This window comes from Cervus elaphus, chromosome 23 (genome assembly GCF_910594005.1).
Source record: "Cervus elaphus chromosome 23, mCerEla1.1, whole genome shotgun sequence".
Lineage (NCBI taxonomy): Eukaryota > Metazoa > Chordata > Mammalia > Artiodactyla > Cervidae > Cervus > Cervus elaphus.
This window is the reverse complement of record NC_057837.1, coordinates 46,416,738-46,441,918: the sequence shown is the minus strand read 5'-3', so window position 1 is coordinate 46,441,918 and position 25,181 is coordinate 46,416,738. Positions and strand designations below refer to the sequence as shown.

The 25,181-nt window shown below is 49.6% G+C and overlaps 1 protein-coding gene across 1 annotated transcript in view; it reads right to left on the bottom strand.

The window, feature by feature from the left end:
• DIP2C (disco interacting protein 2 homolog C) overlaps positions 1-24,758 on the bottom strand; it is a 297,423-nt gene extending 272,665 nt beyond the window's left edge. Inside the window, 1 exon segment of the mRNA XM_043885135.1 lies at positions 24,479-24,758. Within this exon segment, the coding sequence (XP_043741070.1) occupies positions 24,479-24,563 (85 nt within the window). The 5' untranslated portion in view covers positions 24,564-24,758.
• Positions 24,759-25,181: the final 423 nt, after the last annotated feature.

Genomic DNA, 25,181 nt, shown 5'->3' with positions numbered 1-25,181 from the left:
AAAATGGAAGATATGGCAGAATGTATGTAAATGCTACAATTATAAGTATTCATCTGAGCGTGTTATGCAAAAGAGTTAAGTTTTTCTTCAACTGTTTCAATGCCTTTCCAATAAAATATATATTTAAAAAAAAAATAGTTTCCCAAAAGGGTACAGAAATGGCAACCCACTCCAGCCTTCTTGCCAGGAGAATCCCATGGACGGAGGAGCCTGGCAGGCTACAGTCCATGGGGTTGCAAAGAGTCGGACACAACTGAAGCAACTTCACTTTCACTTTACACTATAAGAACATAGGTCCCTGAAAGCAACTAGGAATATTCCTTTATATGAATTCATAGCCTCAAAATTTTCCTCATCTTAAAATCTGGGGATTTTCCAACCACCACCCTTGGCACAGAAAAAAATCTCTCCATGTAAGCATCGTGAGGCATGCAGCAGCTAGACAAGCGAGACGAGCACCTCCGCCTGCGATCCCTCCTGACGGTGAGGGATGAGTGACGAGTAACTTGTGAAGGAGACCAAGATAGAAGGGCTTCGGGACTCGTGGGAACACAACAGAACACCAGGACCTTCCTGAGGAGCAGCAGGAGCCCGGCCACCCCTGCCCACGACCCGGGACCCCGAGTTCTGTCAGCAGTCGACACTGTTCCAGGCTGACATCTACATGTTGCCACAGCCAGGCCAATCTACCATTCAAATCCCACTTCAATACTTGCTTTGAAAAACAAAATCACTGGGAAGTAACAGGAAAGCATCCCTTTGGGCCCACCCCAAGCCCCCCACCCCCAGCACCTTTCCACACATCTCCTCTACTCACATGAACCTATACAGGTGCATCTTTTTTTAATTTTATTTTTTTAACAGAAACAGGATCATAGGAGATCACCTTTTTGTCTTGTTTCTTCACTTTGCTGTGTACATTTCCCAACCAGAAACACAGATCCTGCTCTTTCTTTCTTAGAAAGTGCCATGCGGGCTGCACTGTAATTTCATCCTGCTAAACTGTTAGTGTTTCCCTGAATGCCCCAAACCCTTGCCATGTCACAGCCCCAGGGGCCCTCACCACAGGCTGGGGCAGCCAGGCCTCTCTCAGCCACGAGGGGACAACACAGAGGTCCCCAGCACCCAGCACATTAGATGTCCCAGTCACCACTTCCTCGCCCTCTGGGGTGCCCGCATGTCACTGGGCACCCGTGGGCAGCAGGCGGCACGGAGCTGGAGGGTGGTCAGAAGGGACAGGGGGAAATCTACCAGCCACCGAGCCTTCACCTCAGGTGGTGAAATGGACATCACACCCGGAGCACGGGAGTCTTCCAGCTGCGGCCACAGTCACTCACATTCTGGAGCCAAGCAAATGTTTCCTTCTAACATAAACAGTTCACCCTCCCCTCCCACACGGGGTGTGAGCAGAATACCTGGAACCCAGGGCCACGAGACTGGTTCCTCCGGCGGGACATCTCCCTGGAGGGGCGGGCGGCCCCTGGCATCTCCCTCCAGGACTGAGTGTTTCCAGATTTGAGTGTAGGCACGTCACAGAGGCCCAGCGTACTCTGTTTCCTCCTATCGGAAACCACTCATTTCTGATTAGAAGACAACATCTGGATGTCAGAGACTGAAAATTTCCAAGAAGAATGTTGCTAAGACCTGAAATGCCAAAACCACGCAGGAGCAGAGGCCAGGCCCTACTCCGTGGCTTCAAGGGGCAGCCCCTCAGTCAACCCCCGCCAGGCTCGGCCAGGCTATGCAGCCACTGTTGGGGGTGGGGGTGAGAGATGGGGACAGACACCGCCCTGGGGCTTCTGACTGAGGCGCAGGCCTCAAGACAAGGCCTCTGAGAAAGGGGCCCCAGCCAGTCCTCCTGATGCATCTTCATTCCAGGCTGTGCAGAAGCATCAGGGCTTCCCACAAAGACAGCTGCACAAAACCCTAAAGAAATTCCCAAGTCAGCAAGCACGTCCCCAGTGTGAACAGTCGCCCTGGATCCCAGAAAGACGTGGTGGAATTCTCGCCTCTGGGGGCCCAAGTCCCATACCACCATCCAAACTGTGTGAAGACCAAAGGAATGGAAACCCCAGGACACCCTGTGACCCACAGCGTCTTCATCAGAGCAGATGTGGCAAGGAAGGTGGGCCTCCGAGGGTGAGTGGGACGTAAGGCAAAGCGTACCCACACCCAGTCCTCCGCCTACACCCAGGGTTCTACCCGTCATCCCACAGCTCTGACTCTCGAGTTTGCTGGAGAGACCATCTGTTACACATTAAAAAGAGAATCAGCATGCTCTCCATCACTGAACTTCCTGACTCGGAATCACCAAGTCCTCCACTGGGATGGGGCCATAGGCCCCTACCGGTCAGCAGCTGAACGTGGCTCCCAGCAGGGCCAGCAACGCCAAAAGCACACCACATGGTCCTGCAGCTAGTTCATAAGCCCAAATTCTCTTTGTTAAGACCTTGGGAAAGGAGGAGGCCAGCACAGCTCAGCGGAGGAGGTCCTGGCTCCTCCTGGAAGGCTCCTGCCTGTTGTCTGAGCTCGCAGATGCCTGCAGACGTGTCTCCTGGGCCAGGGTCACAGCTGCCAGCCGCAGGGCCCAGGCTCCGCGGGAGGACCCAGCACCAGACTGTGCCACTCGCTCTCCCCCAAAGAGGGCTCAGGCGAGGGTCCCCCAAAGGAGCCCCACTGCCGAGGGACAGGCCAGGGATGAGGGCTGCCCCCACATGGCGCCCAGAGCGGCTCCCGGGGTGATGGAGCAGAGCACCTTCCCCGGACACCACTTCCCGGTGTCCCCTCATCACAGCTGCCTCTACACACATGCATCGAGCTTTTCTGACGACTAAGGGTTTCTCTAAAAAGACCACCGATGAAAGAGGAGAAAAGGCAGATCAATCGGAATCCTTTGCGCAGCACCTGGGCAGGTAGCACCATGCACGGTGAAAATGTCTAGGGGGCCATGTGTGCGTCCTGAGTCCTGAGGGGTTCCCAGCACATTTCTGCTTTCATTAGAATGAAACCTCAGCTCATGAAAAGGCTCTGGTTCTCTCCACATTGTTTGCTATGTATTATACACATGTGCTCTTTTCTTCAAATGAAGGACAGCACATTAGAGATGTAACTGGAAAATTAACAACAGCTAAAAGTCACTGAGCACGTGACATGTACCAGGCATGATGCACCTGTTTACACAGAACAGCGATTTCCCAGAGCACACAGGGGCCATCAAACGTCCTGAGAAGTGAAGGGCTGTAGAAGGAAGAGAGAGCAGCCCCTCGAAGTGTGGCTCCCAGGACAGTGCTCAGTCCTGGTTCTCACAGTAAAGCAAAGAAGAACCCAGGGCCTGAAGTGGGTGTGCTCCACCCTGCCAGCTACTTACAGCTTCCTGCTGGTCTGTGTGCAGACACTGCCCCAGAGAGAAGCCTGTCACACTTAACAGTATCTGTTCTCTAAGCTCTTCTGAAAATATTCAAATGTGACTTTTTTTTTTTTTCAAATGTGACTTTATAAACACCACATTTCCAAGTAATGACGTCTATTCATAAGGAAATGCACACTCTATAACCAGCGCCACTCCCTCTCCTACATAATTAGCCGTTTCTTACAGCTCAGCCTCGCCTGGCTTTTTCTTTCGGTGTCTCTGTTTCCTACGAGGACATGGGCAAGGTCTACGGCAGGCTCCTGGGAAACGGCAGAATCATCATCGGGCACACTCACCTGTCCCATGTGGAGGGCGTGGCAGAAGTGTCCCTGGAATCTCGTCAGGGACCACAGGCGCGAAGCACACGGATGACTCCAGGCAAGCAGAAGTGAGGGGGGTGCCAGGCAGCTCAGGAAGAAGGGCTTGCGGCTGACCCACCCCCAAGGAGCCTGGACATCGGCTGATGCTGTTGCTCTCCCCTCTCCCAACAGCTGTGGCTTTAAGGAGGGAGGGGTCGGGCCACCATCTCCCACATCTTTGACGCGCTCAAGTTCATGGAGAAAGTAAAGCGAATCTGAGAGCAGCTCTCCCAGCTCCAGCCAAAGTCACCAGGAGAACCGAGCTCAGCCATGGTCAGAGTCTGCCAAGACGCAGCTCAGGCCTCACACTGAATATTCCTTCTCCACCCCGCGACAAGGCCAAACAGGCCTGTTAGGGTTAGGGGTTAGGCTTAGGGGTTAGGCTTGGGGTTCGGTAAGAGGTTAGGGTTAGGGGCTAGGAGTTAGGGTTAGGTTTAGGTTTAGGGGCTAGGGGTTTGGGTTAGGAGTTAGGGTCACGAGTTAGAAGTTAGGGTTAGGGGTTAGGGGCGCTAGGAGTTAGGGTTAGGGGTTAGAAGTTATGGTTAGGGTTAAGGTGGTCACACATGCCCCCAGGACTTCCTGGGACTGACCCACTTTGATGTTTCTTTTGAGTGGTTTCCTATTGGCTACCATCAAGAGAGAATCCGGCCGGCCCTTCCTGCTCCTTCTTTCCACGCCCTATTCACCACCCTTTCATCATCTTGGAAACCAAACCACAGCTTTCAAAACTGAAGGCAAAGAAACAGCCTTCAGAAATAACACCAGGGCAAAGTGAACCAAGGGAGTCACAAAAGCGAACCCCAGGTTGGGTCCCTCTGAAGCCCGAAATGCACAGAAGTGACCAGGGCAGCTCAGCTTGAGCTCTGAGTCTGCAGGAAGATGCCCCTTTCCTTCCTGTTCGCAGCTGCAGGAAGAGAAACCATCAGGGGAAGAAGCAGGACAACAGTGAAAACACACCCCCGCCTGCCAGCCGTGAGGGCCGTGAAGCTCACTTGAGGAGGGGCTGTAAGGACACCATGCTCGTCCTGAGACCCAGAGAAGACCCCGGGTGCTGGGCATCCTGCAAATACCAGGAACCATCGCCGGCCAGGCTCCCTGCCAGGTGCGAGGTGTGGCCACGCGCTCCACAGCTGATTTCTAGGAATCTAATTTTAAACACCTCCCAGTGAACATATCACAAAAATACAGAGTTCCAAATGCTTTAGCACAAGTGCTAAAAAGCATCCTACCAAAAATAAAAGTGGCATTTTCAGACAAAACCCCAGAATCAGAACACAAGTGATAACCTGAACTTCTCCTAAATGTTTCCCTTCCCTCAGCTACTTTCACCCCCAGTTCCCATATAATGATGATGAAAGTGAGCACAGTTAGAATATTTAAACAATCTGGCAAAAATCCCATGCCTTTCTCTTCCAGGAGGACCCAGTGTCCAAGTGGAAATGCAGGTTTCTCCCCTCCCCATCCCTCAGCTCAGAGCCAGTGTGCCTGAGGCGGGCTCTGCGGATTCCGCTGTTAACTCCCGCCTGCCCGTCACCCAGCACCAGAGAAGAAGGGACACGGGGGACTGAAGAAGGGAACCAGCTCCTGGCCCCCCAACGTGGCTGCTTCAAAATGCAATCAGACAACTTGGGGACGACGCTCCCAATGGGCTCCGATCATGAACCCGATCTCAGGGCAGAGGGTCCCAGAGCAGGGGCCCGGGAACCATGTTCTGTGTGGGGTGGTCACCCCAAGACCAGGTACAGACGACACTCACAGGCATGAGCCCAAGACCCCCAAGGGCTCCCAGGTCCTCTGGGTGCCTTCCTGGGCTCTCGGCCTCTCCCTCCACCCCCACCCGTCTGCAGGCTTGTCCTCCCCAGAGAAGCGCCATCACCCGGAGGCCCACCTCCCACCCACCACTCTTCTGGGCGCCCCCAGCCCAGGCCTGGCCTCCTGCTCCACAGCACTAGGGCCCCGTCTCCCCAGGGCTGCCCCTCACCCTAAACCACTGCGCCGTTCTCTCCAAACTCTCCTTCTAAACTGCCAGCTGTGCCCCTCACTGCCCTGGCACAGGCTGCATTTCTGTTGTAATTCCACATCCAGCTTTTAAAAAGTATGGGAAACTCAGGGATGGTAAAGGAAGCAACTAAACTGATTAACAAATAGAAAGGCCAGAAAGGAAACCACCCACACACTGGACCTGGTTTGGGACAGCAAAGGAACATGGTGGAGGGTGGTGGGGTCACCTTCCACCCTCACTGAGAAGTGAGGGAAGTCTGCAGGGGGACTGGGACCTGCGAGCCCAGAGCTCCCCCTGGGGAGCCACGCCCCAGAAGTGGAAACGTCAGGTTCAGACGCACACAGGGAGATGCACACGGGCAGAAGCACACGTACCCACGGCCACTCAAACACGCAGGATCCAGGCATCAGAAGGGCTGCATCTTTGTAAAATACACGCACTGAGGTCTGGACAGCGAGGCATGTGTATCTGTCTAACCAAATACCGACACTGAACTCTGTCACACAACCAGATTTCCAGAAACTAGAAACAGCTATTGATTGGGGAGCGTAACCTGCATGTCTCACGTGCCAGCAACAGCAGTGGTTCTCAGCCAGGGGCAGAGTGCTGCGAGCGAGGGTTCTCGTGGCACCTGAAGGTAGGAGGCAGTGATGACACTCAACATCTCACGATGCATGCACAGGGCATCCACCAGCTGAGGCTGAGAAGCCCGGCCTGAAGGATCAGGTTCCGCCCCCAACTTTCCAAGGTATAAGTGACAAGAATCAGCTCAGTTCAGTCGCTCAGTCGTGTCCAACTCTTTGTGACCCCAAGGACTGCAGCACGCCAGGCCTCCCTGTCCATCACCAACTCCCAGAGTTTACTCAAACTCATGTCCATCGATTCGGTGATGCCATCCAACCATCTCATCCTCTGTTGTCCCCTTCTCCTCCTGCCTTCAATCTTTCCCAGCATCAGGGTCTTTTCCAATGAGTCAGTTCTTCACATCAGGTGGCCAAAGTATTGGCGCTTCAGCATCAGTCCTTCCAATGAATATTCAGGGCTGATTTCCTTTACGATTGACTGGTTTGACCTCCTTGCTGTCCAAGGGACTCTCAAGAGTCTTCTCCAACACCACAGCTCGAAAGCATCAAGTGACAAATATAACTGTATATACATGATACAGTATCTGTCTTTGGCTAATTTCACTGGGGCTTCCCAGATGGCTCGGTGGCAAAGAATCTGTCTGCAATGCAGAAGATGCAGGTTCAACCACTGGATCGGGAAGATCCCATGGTGAAGGAAATGGCAACCCACTCCAGTATTCTTGCCTGGGAAATCCCATGGAGGAGCCTGGTGGGCTACAGTCCATGGGGTCACAAATGAGTTGGGCACAACTGAGCGACTAAACAACAACAATTTCACTTAGCATAATGCCCATCTATGTTGTCACAGAGAGCAGGATTCTATTCTTCTATTCTTTTCCATTGTGCATGTGTGTATACACACATACATACACACATCTGTATCCGTTTATCCATCAATGGATACTTACATTGCTTCTATGTCTTGGCTATTGTAAACAATGCTGCTACGAACATGGGGGTGCTTATCTTTTCAAGTCAGTTTTTTCATTTTCTTCAAATAAGTACCCAAGAGTGGAACTGCTGGATTTTATGGTATTTCTGTTTTTAACTTTTTGAGGAACCTCCATCCTATTTTCCATTGTGGCTGCACCAATTTACATTCCCACCAACAGTGCACAGAGTCCCTTTTCTCCACACCCTCACCCCCACTTGTTATTTGTTGTCTTTTTGATGAGGGCCATTCTGGCAGGTGTGAGGTGATATCTCAGTGTGGTCTGATCCACATTTCCCTGATGATTAGGGATGTGGATTTCTTTTCACGTACCTGTTGAACATTTATATGTTCTCTTTGAAAAAATGTCTTTTCAGGTCCTTTGTCCAATTTTAATTGACTTATTTGTTATTTTGCTATTGAATTGTATGAGGACACTGGAGAAAGTGTCCTCAATCAGTGGCATTAGGGAAACTGGAAAACCACAAGCAGAAAAATGACCACTCACAAAATTTAACTTGAAATGAATTAAAAGCTTAATTGTAAGGCCTGGAAGTTTCTAAAAGAAACACAGAGGAAAAGATCTTGACCAAGATCTTGGCAATGATTTCTTGGATAAGAACACCAAGAGCACAGGCAATGTAAGCAAAATCGAGTGGGAATACATTAATCTAAAGAGCTTCTGCACAGCAGGAAAAACCATCAATGAACTGAAAAAGCAGCCTAGAGCAGGAGAAATTATTTACAATCCTTTTATCTGATAAAGGGTTAATATCCAAAATCAAAAGGATTAAGTTTTTGTGTTTTCAACATAGTTCAATTCAGAGGCATCTTAATGTATAAACTTTCTGCCTTTTTTTCTTTAACCAAGCACAGTGCTGTGTGATAGACCTTTATAAGACACAATATAAGTTCCTAGCAAGTTTATTTTGCTCCAGGGGGAAGAAAAGGAGGACTAGTTTGGGGAAGTCCACTGAACTTCTGTGAGTTCTTGACTAGAAATTATCCGGTCGGCAATCTTGATCGTGGGTCTTTGCCAGCTTCAACTCCTGCGAGCCTGAGAAAGAGATTTAACTGTGAACCTTGCTTTTACTTAGAAAGAACAAAAGCCTGTTTCATGTGGTGAATGACTCCCTCAATAAAATAACACAGTAATACATGCAACATATTGTTATAAATTACACAGCATCAACCTTGTTTCACCACTTAGTTATAGTTCTGGATTAATTCAAATGATATGGAGAAATAAAATGTTTTGGCATTATGTTTAACTGTAAAATTACAGATAATTTTTTTTAAATCTTTGTCCTGATTTTTATATTTATTTACTTTCTAAAAATATCCACTTATATCCTATAATATTTGTGATGTTTTAAAATTGTAGTGTATCAAACATTTTAAACTGTACAAAATATACATCTAAGAATATATAGGGAACTTTTCAATAAATATTAAAGCAGAAGGAATTACAGCTCCTAATTCAACACACTGTAATTCAGGATAGCAGAAAAGTCAGTGAGTTGTCACAGACTCCTGAAGAAACATATAGTAAGAAAACTTAAACAAAAAAAAAGTATGTTAGCAAATTTTTATAACTGAAATGCTTTAAATTATCAACTAATAAAACAAGTCTGTTGAATTACGACTGGCAAATGCCAAAATCACCTTTCCATCTTTCACTCTTTACTCCGGGGTTAGTGAAGAGAGACCCGCCTGGAAGCTGACCTTGAGAAAGGAACACAGAGCTCTGAACACTCAGGTCACATCATAGTGATGCTTCTGCACCATGGGTCCTCTCAGTCTTTATTTTCCTTTTTGATGACTTGTATAAAGTATACACACATATTTTAACATATTTTAATACACTATGTTACATATCTGTGACCTCTATTTCATTACTAACTTCATTTGTAACTGGTGCTTTTTTCCAGGAAACAAGAGTGGGAAGGGGTAAGCGGTAACTATACAATCTAGAAGAAGGTTTTTAATAGTACAAGTCCACTAATGATCCCATCTAATAGGGAAAACAATATCAACAGTTCCAGAAAATGTTACAGTATATGAATAAGCTTTTCAGTAGAAAAGCATACACAGGTGTTCAGAAGATTCTGCATGTTCCCTAAAAAGTCTGTAGAGTTTAAGTCTTGACCACCATGTGACCAGGCGGGGATGACCAAACTCCCACCACACGTGAAAAGCTGCTTCTCCCCGAGCAAGCCCCACACCACCTCCCTGGAAACCATCAACCACAGGAACCAGGTGAAACGTGTGAGCGTCAGAAAGAAACAAGAGCCGAGCTTCTCTCTCATGAGATCTACTGCCCAGAACAGACCACAAAGCCAACCCTGGGCTCAGCATCCCTGCTCCCTGAACACAACCTGCTGGCACAGGTCAGCAATCGGGGGCAGACCCCTCACAGAAGTCCCCTTCCCCTCTCCCCAGGCTCAGGCTCCACCCCAGCTTTGAACGTGTATGGCCCCACAGTGACCACTGAGGCTGGCAGACACCTGGCATCACCACCCCCATCACTGCTGGGCTCCCTGCCTGCAGGTTGGACAGGGGAGAAGCCCAGCTCTTAGTGTTCTTCCTCCTCTGCGTTAATGGGAAAGTGAAAGTGTTAGTTGTTCAGTCGTGTGCAACTCTTTGAGAACCCATTGACTGTAGCCTGCCAGGCTCCTCTGTCTATGGGATTCTCCAGGAAAGAATACTGGAGTGGGTAGCCATTCCCTTCTCCAGGGGATCTTCCTGACCCAAGGATCAGACCCGGATCTCCTGCATTGCGGGCAGATTCTTTACTGTTTTGAGTCACCTGGGGGATAATAAATTTGAAATAAAAGTTCACACAATGCAATTGTGGATTTCCATTTTCTTCAAGCTGGCCATCTGTTCACAATTATTCCTTTTGTACCTACTGGGAAAGTTGAACATAAAGCCTAAGATGCTATTACCTATCCCAAATACTCCCAGCATCGATACTCAACTAGAATTTCCTTCCATCTACTTCTTTTCCTTCTACTCTGATAGTCTTGTACCAAGAAACGTACAGTTAGCTCCAAGTGGATAGGGAGGCCCCAAGCTCCCACAGGCTAGCCAGCTGCACCGGACTCACTTGGAGACCTACACCCTGGTCCCACCCAAGACCACCCTTCTGAAAGTGGGAGCTGGGACAGGCAGTCAGCCTCCCAGGTAACCACAGTAAATGGCCTACTTTCCGCAGGAGAGAACACGCAAATGGTGAAGCAGAGCCTGGCCGTCCACGGGGGCCAAGTGTCGTCACCTGTGCAAGTGTCAAGGGCAGTGACGGTCGCAGACTGGCTTTCCACAGGTGGCCGCCGAGCATGTGGGCCACAGCCTCCCCTGTGGGGACTGGGGAGGGGGCTGGGAACAGGTGCCTAGGCTCAAGCACAGGGCCAGAGCCATTGTGATCCCCCAGGTCCACAAGACAAAGGGACATTGTGCTTCCCCAGGAACCACCCCCACAGGCAGGTCCTCCATGATAAGCACTGGTCCCCATGCTGGAAGCAACTAGAGGGTGTGCCATGAGTATAGGCCATGAGCACAGATCCAGAGGAAAAACAGGGGGCAGGGGGAGAGGAAGGACACATCCAGAGGATGAACAAGCACTCATGGCCTCTGAAAGCCAGGAGAGGCTCCTGTGCCACGATCCCACGGGCCTCCTGCCTGTGCCCAGCCCAGTCCCATGCCTCAGCCAGAGCCAGCCAGGCGGGGAACAGCATTGGGATGGCACCCCCAAACACAGATGCCTGGGCACGACGAGGGGGTGCCCAGCGGCTCCCTCCTCTGACTCAGAGCCCTCCCTGCTGCCACCACTCACCGGGCACCTGATTCCACAAAGCCTCGCAGGGGCCCCTTCTCAACTATTGTTGACGGATACTGAGCTTCCCACCAGCTTGTGTCCTGTCTTTATAAAAACAGCTGTCACCACTCCCACAGTATCTAACACAGCTTCACTCAATAAATTGCAAATGAAATAAATGCTTAAGGAACAGAACAATTCAAAAGCTCTCATGTGGCAAAAACAATCTCTACCCATCTTTGGAATCAAAGGTGATTGAACCAGTTATATATGCGTGAGTGTGTGTGTACGTTTGCACCTACACACACACAACTTCCCCCCAAGTACACACCTGCAAGGTGGTGTGGCATGTCAGCCACTTAAGAGCCCACTATATTTGGTATTAAACAGTGGACAATATGGCAAACCTGTGTGCAAGAGGGTAGTGTCAGCTTCACTCAGTCGTGTCTGACTCTTAGTGACCCCATGGGCTGTAGCCTGCCAGGCTCCTCTGTCCATGGGGTTTCCCAGGCAAGAATACTGGAATGGGTTGCCATTTCCTTCTCCAGGGGATCTTCCTGACCCAGGCATTGAATTCACGTCTCCTGTGTCTCCTGCATGAGCAGGCGAATTCTTTACCACTGAGCCACCAGAGGGAAGCCATTGTAAACCTATTCCACCTAAATCCCCACAGAGTATTTTACTGTAAAATAATTTATCTCCTTAAAATAAGTAAATATATCCTTTAAGAACTGTAGAAATTCTAAGTACAACACAGAAAACAGTATAAGCACAGCTTTTAAGGTGTGACGAAAGCCAGATGCATTTTTCAAAAAGGTCATCCAACATTCAAACTGAGCACGTTCTAATTTTCAGCTGTTGCTCAGATGAAAGTATCTTTGTTGTCCGCTTGTGAGTGATAACAATACTGTAGCCGATTTCACATTTCATATCACCCCAATGTGAGGTGCTTCCAAACAAAGGCCAGAATCCTCAGGGTCACCACAGGAGCACAAACAATCCACACTGAAATGACGGGGAAAGCATTTGTGTGGCAACACGTGATTTCTTATTTATAGCGCTCTGTTCATTATTTTGCATCTAACAGTGTTGACCAGGCTTGCAGAGTTTGAGTACACGGGATGGGAGGAGTAATCGGTGGGGCAGAGAGAGGTCAGCCAAACCCCACAAAAAACAATTAAAAATTTCCACAGTCAGTCCACAAAATGGTGATATTCAGGTGATTGGAGGTTCATTTAGAGGTGTTTTGCTCAAAAACACAGTCCTTTCCACAGGTTATCAAAAATTCACAGCAGTTAGAACCCTCTCTCCCCCACACACATCTACAATGGGTCAGAAAGACAACAGAACAGAAGAAGGATGGGGCGGGGATGTGGAAAGAACATGGGAAGACCAAGAGGGACTCGGAATCAAGAACAGGAACTAAACTGTAAAAAGCAGGAACTAAACAAAGGATACGGCTATCATCTCAGAGAGTTGGTCTCAAGTTACAAGTAACATCGTTAATGCTTTGGTCTGAGGCTTCAGCCTACCTTCTGGACTGACTCCATATCATGAAGAAATCAAAAAAAGTTAACTCACAATGCAGTGAAATGATTCAACCGTAGATAACCAAATTAACTTAATTCACTAAAAGTCTAACTGTATCATTTTTAAGATTGGGTTATTATGGAGATAGCTAGCAGCTTTAGATTTAAAACAAGCTGGAAATGATCTTGTTTCCCTTAATTCTATAAGCGTGGCCTGACTAGGCCAAGACTGATACCTTCATTGCTAACAGAACAGGTGCAACTATAAATACACAAAAATGATCTGGAGACAGAATAGTCCATGTTCTCTAGAACCTTTACCTTTACTAGTAAGGAGTTACAGGTTTTTTGACCAAGACTGGAAATTGCCCAAAAGCAGTGTTCAAACAGCCCCTCTTACAGCAAAATAGTACGACGGTACGTGCACACACACACAAGTGCCATCTTGGACACGTGGATTCAAATTTCTGGTTCAAATGGGAACAATCAGGGAATAGGGAGGGTTCAAATACTGAGAATAAAGACAGGTGCTCTAGAAAAGTCCTGAGGTGATATTTCAAGATGGCCACATCACGTAAAAATCTTACCCACATGGTCATTCCTGCCAACATTTATTTGGATTAATGTTTTTATCTACATAAAAGAAAGGAAAACACAGATTTGTCCTAACAAGTTTCTATAATCACTAGATTATTTTCACAATTATGAGTAATCACTAAATAGCTTCCACTCAAGGATCTAAAAATAAGAAACAAAAGAAAGCCACAATCCCAACAACGTTATTAAGCACATTATAGTTATGAAAATAAAGGCTCTTTTTTGAGACTACAGGTTCCTAAAATATCCTTCATGGAACTCTGTACCAGTAATGGCTGGTAGTTAACTGTTACATCAGGTGAAAAAAACATATCATTAGGGTATGTGAAAGTAAATACGTAAAAAAGAGAAGTCACCACACATACCAAGAAACTTGGTATCTCCTTCCACACTCCATTTGTGAGCTGGATTCCTGGCTCACTCCGTAAGAGTGATGTTCAGTCAGGAGCCAGAACTGAGGAGGCTGGTGTTGAGAGGGCTTCCAGGGCAAACCAGCCAACTGGCACCCACCACTCAGCCACAGGGCCCCAGGCAAGCTTGCTAACGTGCTTCCCTTTTTGTGAGACAAATGTCCTTCAGGAAAAAAAAGTGATCTATGTAGACACCTAATGCAGTGCTTAGCACAGGTGAGCAATCAGGGAGTGGTGCCCTGAGACATGTAAGTGTCCTCCCCCAGAGACAGGTAACAAGCTCTGTTCACACCAAAAAAGACATCACTTTGCAACGCCTGATTTAAAAGTCCAAGTTATGCACTGTCCACTCCTACCGACAAGACTCCAGTTCTCTGGGGACCAAGAGCGGGTGGTTCACATCCATCAGACGTGGCCCCCATCTCTGCAAGGCCTGGAGGTCATCAGACAGGCACTCCACTTGGAAGAAAAGCACTCTGCTTAAAAGACCTAAGATTGATCGCCTTGTCAGTGATTGGTGGTGGCTTAAACACAATCGCCATCATCCTGGTTAGTAATAGGAAGCTCAGAGAGAGGTCACTCTTGTAGAGACATTGAAGAGGTTATTCCTGGAACCTCAAGTAAAATATTTTTCCAGGAAACAACACAAGAATTAACAGCATCGTCTCTTGAGCAAAAGGATGAAGATTTCTGATGAACCTGATCCAGTCTCCTGATTCTAAAGGATGCTGTTCATCTTCCACGAGAAACAGGAAAATTTCAAACATACAGAAAACAGAAGTGTATGGTGAACACCCACATATTCATCCTCTAGATGACAGATTCAATCTTAAATGTAAATTTAGAGGCAGACAGCAAAGAAAATGTGCAGCATAAGCCTCCACCCATTACAACCTCGTACAAGAGAAAGATGAACGATTTCCTCTGACAGGAACAGGCTGCCGGGGAGGAGGCTGCCCACTGCTCATCCTCCTGGGAGCCCCCCGGACACCAGAGCTCCTGATGCTGATCTCATAGGAGAAGATGGGGTCCCTATCTTGCTTCAGAAGAAAGCCACCCAACGGTTCAGTTAACTCATGATAGTGGAAATGTGTCATGAAGCCAACATTCTAATGCTCATGAGTTTCTATTTGTTTGAAGTCTCCTCATATACACAAAGAAGCTAATGTCATTTTCCTAGAAAATATTTTCAAAGGAGTTAAAAAATGCCAACATGAAAGCAGCTGAAAGCCTTAAGACACCATGAGATATACAAGGTTTATTTCATCTCTTCTATTCAAGAAATGCTAGTGTTCTAAATACTGCTCCCACCTCACATCATCTTTCAAGAATAAATGACAGGGGATCCCTGGTGGTCCAGTGGTTAAGAATCCACCTTGAAATGCAAGGGACACCAGGTTGATCCCTGGTCTGGAAAGATCTCACATGCTGTGGTAACTAAGCCCAGGCACCACAACTACAAGAGTTCATGAGCCGCAACTACTGAATCCCGTGCACCCTACAGCCCTTGCTTCGCAACAAGAGAAGCCCACACACCACAAGGAAGAGGAACCCCTGCTTACTGCATCTGAATAAAGTCTGCACGCAGCAACAAAGACCCATCACAACCAAAAAATTAATCTTAGAAAGAGTAGGTGATAGTGGTCAGACTGTCCTACAACCCTACTGACACAGCCAGTCCACGAGTTTACTTCCTGTGCAAAGCACCTGCCACAGTAGACACTTGTCACCTGCAGAATGGCAGGCCCTCCAAGGAACCTCTGCCCACATTCCTTCGCCAAGGTTCTGTTCCTCTGCATGCATGGGAGACAGAACACTGTACACTTTCAGAAAGTGTGTTTTACTTAAGACACTTTCCATCAAGGAGAGATTTCATCCAGAATCCTACCTGTGTCCAATTCAACAAGTCATGAAGGAAACAAGCAAAATCAAGGTTATTTTCATTCCTGTGTCCACAGCCAGGTCTTCCAAATAACAGGGAAGAAATTCTAAAACACCAACAGGCATTATAGATGCCTATATTATCCCTTACCAGTATAACAGCTAAATAATGATTCATCACCATATAAACAGAGGAGGCAGAATTCTACTTTCTTTTCATATTAATTTATATACAAGCAACAGAAATTCTTAAAGTCTGGACTCTGGTATCAACAGCAAAATGACTCCAAGTGCTATTTCTCATTTGGTCCAAGTCAATTTTGGGCTTGGTGGGGCAGGACTAGCCCCACTATTTGCAGTAAGACTGTATTCACTTGAGCTAACAGCAGAATGAAACAACAAAACCACCCAAACAGCAAATCCCATGTTGACAGAATGTCTCTACAGGACACAGCACTGCAAGAGTAAAGTGTGGGCCTGAGATACATTACAATGTACATAGTAAAAGAGTGTCCACCCTGGCAAGTTGGTTTTTCCTTGGATTTAATAGGTGTTTTTTAATGACTTAAGTTTAGTGGAATTACACCCTTGCTTAAACAGCTCCTCAAAGATTACCTTATGGGCCTCCCATGTGGCTCAGGGGTAAAGAATCCACCGGCAATGCAGGAGATGCAGGAGACCTGGGTTCAGTCCCTGGGTTGGGAAGATCCCCTGGAGTAGGGCATGGCAACCGACTCCAATATTTTTGCTTGGAGAATCCCATGGACAGAGGAGTCTGATGGGCTCCAGTCCACGGGGAGGAAAAGAGTCAGAAGAAACGGAGCACATGTCTATACACAGCTCCATCTTATTACTTGGTGTCACTCAAGTATTAACAGTTATTATACATAATTTTGGGTTGGGAGAAAGGAAAGGCTTACCCACTCCAGTATTCTGGCCTGGAGAATTCCATGGACTGTATAGCCCACAGGGTCACAAAGAGTCAGACACAACTGAGAGACTTACACACACACACAAGTTCATGGCAGGGGGGCGGGGGAGGCGCTTCAGACTATCTCCGGTTTTTATTTTAAAAGAACCAGCTTAGGTTTCACTGAAGCACCAAGGCTCCCTGGTGGTCCAGTGGTTAAGCATCTGCCTCCAAAGCAGGGGACACGGGTTCAATCCCTGGTTCAGGAAGATCCCACATGCCCACATCCCAGCTAAGCCTGCACGCCCTAGAGCCCGTGCTCCACAACCATAGAAGCCACCGCAGCGAGAAGCCCACGCACCACAACCAGAGAAAAGGCTTTTCAAAGGCAGAAACAAAGGCAGAAACAAAGACCTAGCGCAGCCAGAAAGGAAGAGAGAAGCAGCTTATAAACTGACGAGAGAGCCCACTCACACTCACAAACCCGCACAGAACCACTGACATAACCGCCAGGTGACTGGAAAGGGTAAAAGCCCAGGACCTGTGGTGAGTGCCCGGCGGTGCACCGAGCCCCGGGGTCGTGGCCACGGCGAGCCTGACTCTGACTGGGCCTCTCAGAGCCGCCCGGGCTCACGCGGCCCCACCTGTGTGGCCCGGAAATGGCACACACGGCCTCTGTCGTGGGAAACGAGGAGAAGCTAGCTAGCTGAGCCCTCTCCACACGCACTGAGGTCAGGGGAACATGCAGCTCCGGGAGGAAGATTCCAGAGTCAGGGCCGGTGGAGGTCAGCCCCACCTCCACGAGGCGCCGGGAAGGACTGTGAGTGGAGATCCACACGTGGTCCCAGATTCAATGACTGTGACCTAACAGGTCGTCCTTGCCAGACACACCTGGGCTGGAGTCTGGCCTGGGACACCCTTCCCTTACTTTTCTCTTGGAAAGTAAAAGGGTTGAAAAGGGGGTTTCCAGGGGTATTGACACAAAGAGTCCACCAGAAAGGAAGATTTATCATTAAAAAAAAAAAAAGAGGCTTCACAGTTCTGAAGCTGCCCTAGGTAGGGCAAGTGCCCAGGCAGCAACTATTAAGAGACACCCTCCCCACCCCACACTCCCCACCCACACTGAGCCCCCTGCTTTTCTCCCAGGGCCGCTCTCACAATTCCTGTAACTCAAACCACAGAGATAAAGGGGGCGCTGGGAAACCCTGTCCCAGTGACAGCACCTTGGGGGAACTGCGGGGCTGGATGTTTACAGAGCAGACACTGTGACTGTCTCACTGATCCCCACAACTGTCCCGAAGGCAGCGTTCTTAACCCGATCTGACAGCGGGGGACACCCTCCCCACACATGAAGATCTGGAGGAAGACTCTGCAGAGGACACACATGAGAATTCTCAAGATCTGCACACAAATCTCCACAAGACTTAGAAAAAGACCCAAAGAGGCTCGGGAAGCACAGAAGGTCACCCACAAGTGACACATGGATTGGTGCTCTCCATGCCCCCTCCACTAAATCCAGCCGCCGAGACCTATGGCTCTGGGGTGAACCCGTCCTTCCTAACGCGTCTGGCCAACTCCAGATTTCACCCATTCCGGCCGCAGACACCATCGGGCTTTGCTACCACTCTCACCCTCTGTGAAGGTGAGATCATGGAGATACAGATCTTGTCATCTGTGTCATTGTGACACTGACATAACCCGATGTGCTCTAGTTGCAACAAAGCACATAATCTTTACTTACATTACTTTACTCATAAAGACCTAGTATCTTCTGATAAGGTTAATTAGCAACACGGTTTACATTTCTCTTCTCATTTCAGGTAAACTGTCCAGGAAGCGTCAGCTGGATCCACACACACACACCCCACCCCCCTTCACTGGAGCCACACCCCCCGCATCTTCTCGGGGACATGACACTTGGGCCAGAAACGGGACAGGGCTCTAAGTAGGTGCTCATGATTTTCCCGAGAGTGAAGAGGTCCCGACAGGAGGCTCTGCCAACAGGAGAGAACAGCCAAAACAAAGCCACGAAGGCAGAATTAAGACCGGGCAGCACGGAAACTGGGATGGGTGGGTCTCTCCCCACTAACAGGATGTTTCATAAATGCCTGACACATGGCGAGCTACACTGGTAAGACACGTGGTCAGGACACGAGAGACTGCTTGTGGTTTTGGGAGAAAGCGTCTCTGCCCAGCACCGAGTGGCCACAGGGAAGTCAGATGCATGAACTACCTCCCTCCTCAGCCAGAGGCTCAGACCTGAGTCTGGGGATATGAACCAGCCCCACACTGAACAGGGCCCATATTTACATATTTCTTTACTTCATAATTTTAAAATGTTATAGTATTCCTCTAACAAAAAAAAAAATAGAAAAATACCTGACTTGACTAACCAGATAATTCAGTAAAAAAAATTCTAATTGTACATAATGGCAGACAAGTATGCAAGGAATTGCTGTCTCTGGTGCCGACAGAACTGGTTTGGATCTGGCCGGCAGTCTTCAATCTTTTCATGAGGACACAGAAAGTTTCCAACCTAATAAGCAAAAAATTATGATTTAAAAACCAGCAGCAGCCCAGAAGGAAAAGATCTGTTTAACACAGATCACAGACTGCTTCCGTGCTCACTATCTTGGGTCTTTTTTCCCCTGACTTCTCATACCTATCGCACAAAATGCTTGGTAAAGAAGGATCTCAATTTGTGATTCTCAGCACATTTCATTTTGCACAATATTCAGCAGCAGCAAAACTAAAGAGCCACGTCCCCAGTCCCCTCCCTCAAAAGAAGACTGCTTGTTGTCATGTTAACTTTACAGCCCAACATCTCAATCCTTCCCCACTTTACTGGTCTTAAGTGCTTATGAACATTAACACCGCGTAGAGTCCTGAACAAAGGGCCATATATGTACAAACCCCACTTCTGTGTTCTCACACGTGAATTCCCACTCAAGAGTCTCCCCTTCAAGAGCGCTATGTATTATCATCACCAACAAATTGATGCAACTGCTGCTTCTGAGATGTCACAAGCTTTTGACCCTCTCAGCAGAAAGAAAGGTGTGCAGGCAATGACAGCAGGTGACCTTTGTAGGGAGCACAAAAACACTGAGAAGAGGGAAAATCAACACTGGCAACCTTGAAAGTAGGGGCACACAGACAAAGAGACTGGAGGACAGGAACCATCAACAGCTGCCAGAGCCCGTCGTGTTACCCAAGGTGCCTTCCATGTTACAGCAGATGAAGTGTCCCCTGTTCCAGGAAAAACACTGATGTGCAAAACCTAGCCAATACCTGCAGGCAAGCATCTTATTTTAGGAAGATGCCTGAGTAATTATGAGAACCTTAATATGACTAGGATTTGAACTGGTGAGTCAGTCCATATACATGACATCAAAACGAAGATTATCCAATACATTCTCTCTGCAATTCAGAAGAATGCTACAACTCATCCCATAAATCACTGCTTTAAAAAAAAAAAAAAAAAAGCTCTAAAAAAAGAGACTTCTCATTTGAAAAAGGCTGGGAGGAGGAAGGCAAAAAGTGACTCATAACATCCAACAGCTTGTAGCCTCCAAACCATAACAAGAATATAAAGCCAGTGGGCCCAGAATGAAACAAAATAGTCACTGTTACAGCTGTGACCTCACGGCATTCAGCTCTAAGTGCGACTACAGCACCATAAATACCTTCTGAGCGCTGGGATCAACCTTACACATTAGGGCCTTGAATGTGAACCTTTACCTTCCCGGCTAAATCTGACATCTATATTTATTCATCAAGAAAAGAACATTCAAATGTAACAATTTTCGTAACTCTGAACAACTCTTAAAACTCAAGTCCACACATTTCACATCCCACCCATATCAATGCTGCCATTTTGCAAATATCTGTAATTCAGGTAATAATCCTTTATTTCAGATTTATCAAGCCAAGGACGCCAGCTCCCGGGGGCAGCACTGACATGCCGCCCCAGAGGTAACAGGTTTTATTAACTGCGTGAGGGCTGACTGCAGGTGCAGCAGCTCAGCTATCACTCCCTGAATCTGCACCCCCTCCTCCCTCCCCTCCCAGTGACAAGTTATCAGTGAGACTCTGGAAGAAAACATTTTTTTCACACATTTGTTTTCCAGAGCCCCCTGTTTCCTTTCAATGAGGAGAACGTTTGGATTGCATGAGAGACAGTGGTCTCCTTCCCCCACCCGTGGAAGGTGGTCCCAGACTTCAGCTCAGGGGGTCAGCTCTGCAGCCCCAGGTACCGCCAAGAGCAACTGGGGGCTGCAGGGGACGAAGCTCAAGCTGCAGAGCTAGGTGTATCTGCCATTGTGTGCTGGCAGCCCTGAAGATGCCTGCCCCCCAACCTACAAACCTTCCAACTGGCCACCTCTTTTAAGATTTTACTCTGGTGACAGGATTATGCCAGCTGCATATGAACTACTCATCTGTAACTTAAAAAAAGACTGATTCCTTGATCAATACAATGAACTGATAGCACCCACCACCTCCCTTGGGCAGTTTCACACTTACTAGAAAATGTTAAGTTGGAGTCGATTATAGAACGTAACTGCTAGTTGCAGGAATTCGGGACCTTACAGACAGAGTAACTCCCATAAGCAAGAGTTAGGAAGTCAGTAGGCACACTCACAATTAAAAACCACAAAGTATAAAGCTAACAGACATCTCTTCTGCAAACATCACAGTTTTCACAGCCTGTATCACAAGGCAATTTCCCAGAGTCCTATCAAAATAAAAATGCAACCATTGCTGAAAGAGTGGGATGAGATCGTCTAGAGCTGCAAGTCCAGGGTGTGCACAGCCCAGGACACAAACCAACAGTTAACAGAGAAATGTACTGCTGAATTTCAATCAACAGCTAATTTTTTTAGTAAGACATGAGTCTGCCTTTATTGAGAAATTTTCTCTTTCTGCTCTGCTTTGCTGGTGTTTCCATTTAAAGTTTTCCTTTAAGCCAAATAATGTTTATTCACATATTGCCTACTTAGTGGCCCTCTTAAAGCCAAAGAGAAAAATACATGATTCCAAAAGGCAAGAATGAAGGGAAAGGGAGGGGAGGAGAGGGAAGAAAAAAATGATTCACGGAAAAGTGTGTGGGGAAAAGAGCCTCCACCACCCCACCTGGCCCCCAGCGACCAGCCAGCTCACCGGCTTCCTCTCCATCTCACATTCAGCACCAAGCATCCTCTTGGCCCCACAAGACTTCCCCAGATGCAAGGATCAGAGGCCTCTCCCCACAGAGAGCTCCTGTTCTTTGCTGGCACTAGTTCTTGGGGGAGAGGAGCCCAGCGTCCCGAGGGGAAGCACCGGACAGCAACAGACAGTGGAAAGAAAAGAGGCAGCAACCAGCAGAGCAGGAAAGTGGAAATCTGAGTTCTGCAGCCAAGAAGTCAATCTGCAACCCTGCATCCAACAGTGACCCATAAAACAGAACATTAGTGTCTGTAACAGCACAGCAGACAGGGAAAACCAAAGCTGGACCAGCATCTACTGATCTAGATTATACACAACCATTAGTGGCTGGCAGGCCACGTAGGAACATTGAGAGAATAGCCTACTCTGGTTTTTCAGCCTACATTACGTGCTGAAACCGGAACTGCTTTCCATGCTCCTCTGTAAGAACTGAGTGCTAAAAAGTCCACACACGTTTCCACAGTATTTTCTAACCTTTTAATAAAACGATGACTAACTTAAAGAATTCTCTCCATATGAATCCTGATTGAAGATAAATATGAAAGCATTACTCTCAATTCAGCATTAAAAGTTCTTTTAACTTTTCACTTTGCAAGTGGATATGGTGGGGGATTTTTTAAGTTCCAAAATGTAAAGAGACAAGAATTTCTGATCCTTTCATTGTTTGGTTTCTGGTAAACAATACTGAAAAGCAAATTGATTCATCTAGTTTAAGCTAGTAAAACTATACTACATGGTCGCAAGACACAAAACTCCAAACGACCTTAGAGTCCCAATCAACCCAATGCAGACAACACAAGTCAAAGATGACACAACTAAAGGGGGAGTAGGGAGGTGGCTGGCGCTGGGCAGTCAGAGCAACAACCCTCTCCTTTCCGGTGTTCCAGCCAGGCCTAGGGAGGTTCAGAGAAGGAGAAACAACAATGTGATTCCCGCAGGCAAACACACGCCCCTTCCTCTGTTCTGACAGTCAATAAGAAACTCATTAAACCCTTTTTAAAATCTGCAGGGACACAGGGTATTCACAGAGAACCAGGCTGAGCACCTGCTTTGCCATCCTCTGGGCAACAGGGACACAGTCTAGGAATAACTGAGAGTGACCGGTAACTGCCACCTAGCAAGTGAGTGTGTTCTGTCCATGTTCACACCAGCGACTCCCACCAGGGGGTACACACTGTCCCAGACATGCAGAAGTAAGGTGAGCCCAGCCCAGGCTGACCAGGGAGGCGGAAGGATTCCAGTCAGCTCAGACGGCTGCTCACTTGGCCAGTGCAGGGGTGTACTGACACAACATCACGATGAGGCAGATAGAGCAGAAGAGCTTGTTTGGAGATAAGGCAGGAAGGATAAGGTGTTGTAAACAGCACAGCTCTGGTGCAGAGCTGTGGTGGGCAGGGGGCAGGGGAGAAGAACCCATGTGAGCAGTGATGAAGCCAAAGAACTTGAGCAAATATTCTCTAGGGGTCCTGCGCCCCTCCAAGCCACCTGTCCACACAGAACTCCTTACCCACCAGTGTGGACTAAGCCCTGCTCCCCAGCTGAGCTCAGCACTGAGGTAAAGCAGTGCCTGCAGCCCCTGCAGCCCCTCAGACATGGACTGCTGAGCAGAGTCCAGGAAATATCTCCTGTGGGACAGCTGAGCATCACAGAGCCCCGCAGGAACCCGAACGTGAAACAGGAGCCTCTGAGGCACCTCACCCAGGCCCCCACCTTTACCACCTCCTTCGCCCCTGAAAGTGTTAAAAGGGAAAACATCAGGTCAACACCAGTTTCTCTCAGCTGACGAAAACTGGCACCAATGAATCTACTTTCTGGCTGCCAGCCCCACAAAACCGTTACACACACACACACACACACACACACACACACACAGGAGTTCACTACTAAACTGCTCCAAATATAAATTTGAGAGGACACGGCCTCTCTCCACCCGGAGTGTATTAGTGGTCTTCCCAGGGTGAGCCGGGTTAATTCTAAATCTTTAGTCAACATTCAACATTTCGGAACTTTAGTGGGTTTTATAAAAAGACATAGCAAACCCCGACCTAAAACTTATGACAGCTGAGCACATGATCCCGGCCTTAAGAGAAAATAAGAAACCGTATTTAACACTCCATGAAATCACTGTAGCGAATCTGTCACAAATTGGAAGCGTGAGCCGCTGGGAAAGCGGCACAGACCCGGCCTGAGGGAGGGGGCTCTCCAGTTCCAGCCAACCTTCGCGTCCAGCGCACGGGAACAATAGCGGTGCTGCCCGGTCCAGGCCGGACGCCACGGACCCCGCGGTCAGACCCTCAAGTCCAACGACAAGTTTCGCATTAGAACCAGGCCCGCGGCGCCTCAGGCCGCGCGTCGCGGAACCGCCCCCGGCCCGGCCGCGGTGGGCAGCGCTCGGACGCGCACCAAGGACACAGCCCGGTCCACCAGGCCGCGCGCGAGGCCGCCCCGGCCCCGCGGCCCGCCCTGCGCCCCCGGCCGCGGCCCGTCCTGCGGCCCCAGCGGCGCCCCCGGCCCGCGTCGCGCCCTGAGCCCCCGGTCCGCTGCCCGTCCTGCGCCCCCGGCCCGGGCCTGCCCTGCGCCCCAAGCCCAGGGCCCATCCTGCGCCCCCGGCCCGAGGCTCGTCCTGCGCCCCAAGCCACGGGCCCGCCCTCCGCCTCCGGCCCCCCAGGCTCCCCCGGCCCCCGGGGCCGGGGCCGCGGCGGAAGACGCAGAGCCGCAGGGCGGGGGCTGCTCTCGCCCTGCGCCGGGACCCCCGCCCGCCCGAGCCCCGTGACAGCGCGGCCGGCCGAGCGCCGGGCCTGTTACCTTCCGACAGCTCCAGCTCCAGCTCGGCCAGCCGGGCGCGCACCTCCAGGGGCAGCGCCATGCCCTCCAGGCTGCGGTCCGCCATGCTCGCGCCGCCCCCGCCCGCGCCGGCCTCCCTTTGTTCCAGGCCGCGGTCTCGCCGCTCCTCGCGCCCCGCGGACCCGCACCGAGCGGCGGCAGGCCGGGCGGCGGCGCAGCGCGCTCCTCCCCGGCGCCTCCCCCGCGCGCCCCGGCTCGCCGGCCCCGCGCCCGCGCCCCCGGCCCGCCCGGAGCGCGCCCGCCCCGCTGCACCGGCGGCTCCGCGGCGCGCGCGCGAGGCGAGGGCGCGCACGGGGGGAGGCGGGGCGGGGCGCGCGCATACACGGGGGGCGGGGCGCGTGCACGGCGGGGACGGGGGCGGGGCGCGCTCCCGGGGCCCGGGCGCGCGCACCGGCGCAGCGGGCCTCCCCGCCCAGCCCGGCCCCCGCCCTCCCCGGGCCCGAGGCAGAAAATGACCGGCTGGAGCCCCGGCCTCTGCGTTCTGGGTCTTTGCGAGCTGATTTCTTTCTTTTTTTTTTTTTTTTAAATAAATGCGCCTGTGGGTTGGGGACAGGGGCCGTGGAAAGAGGATCGGGTTGGAGGTGCCTAACTCCCGCAGCTGTAGGCCCTGGGGCCACAGTCAGGGGCTCGGCCTCGGCTCAGGCCCCACCGTGAGGCCGGGGGG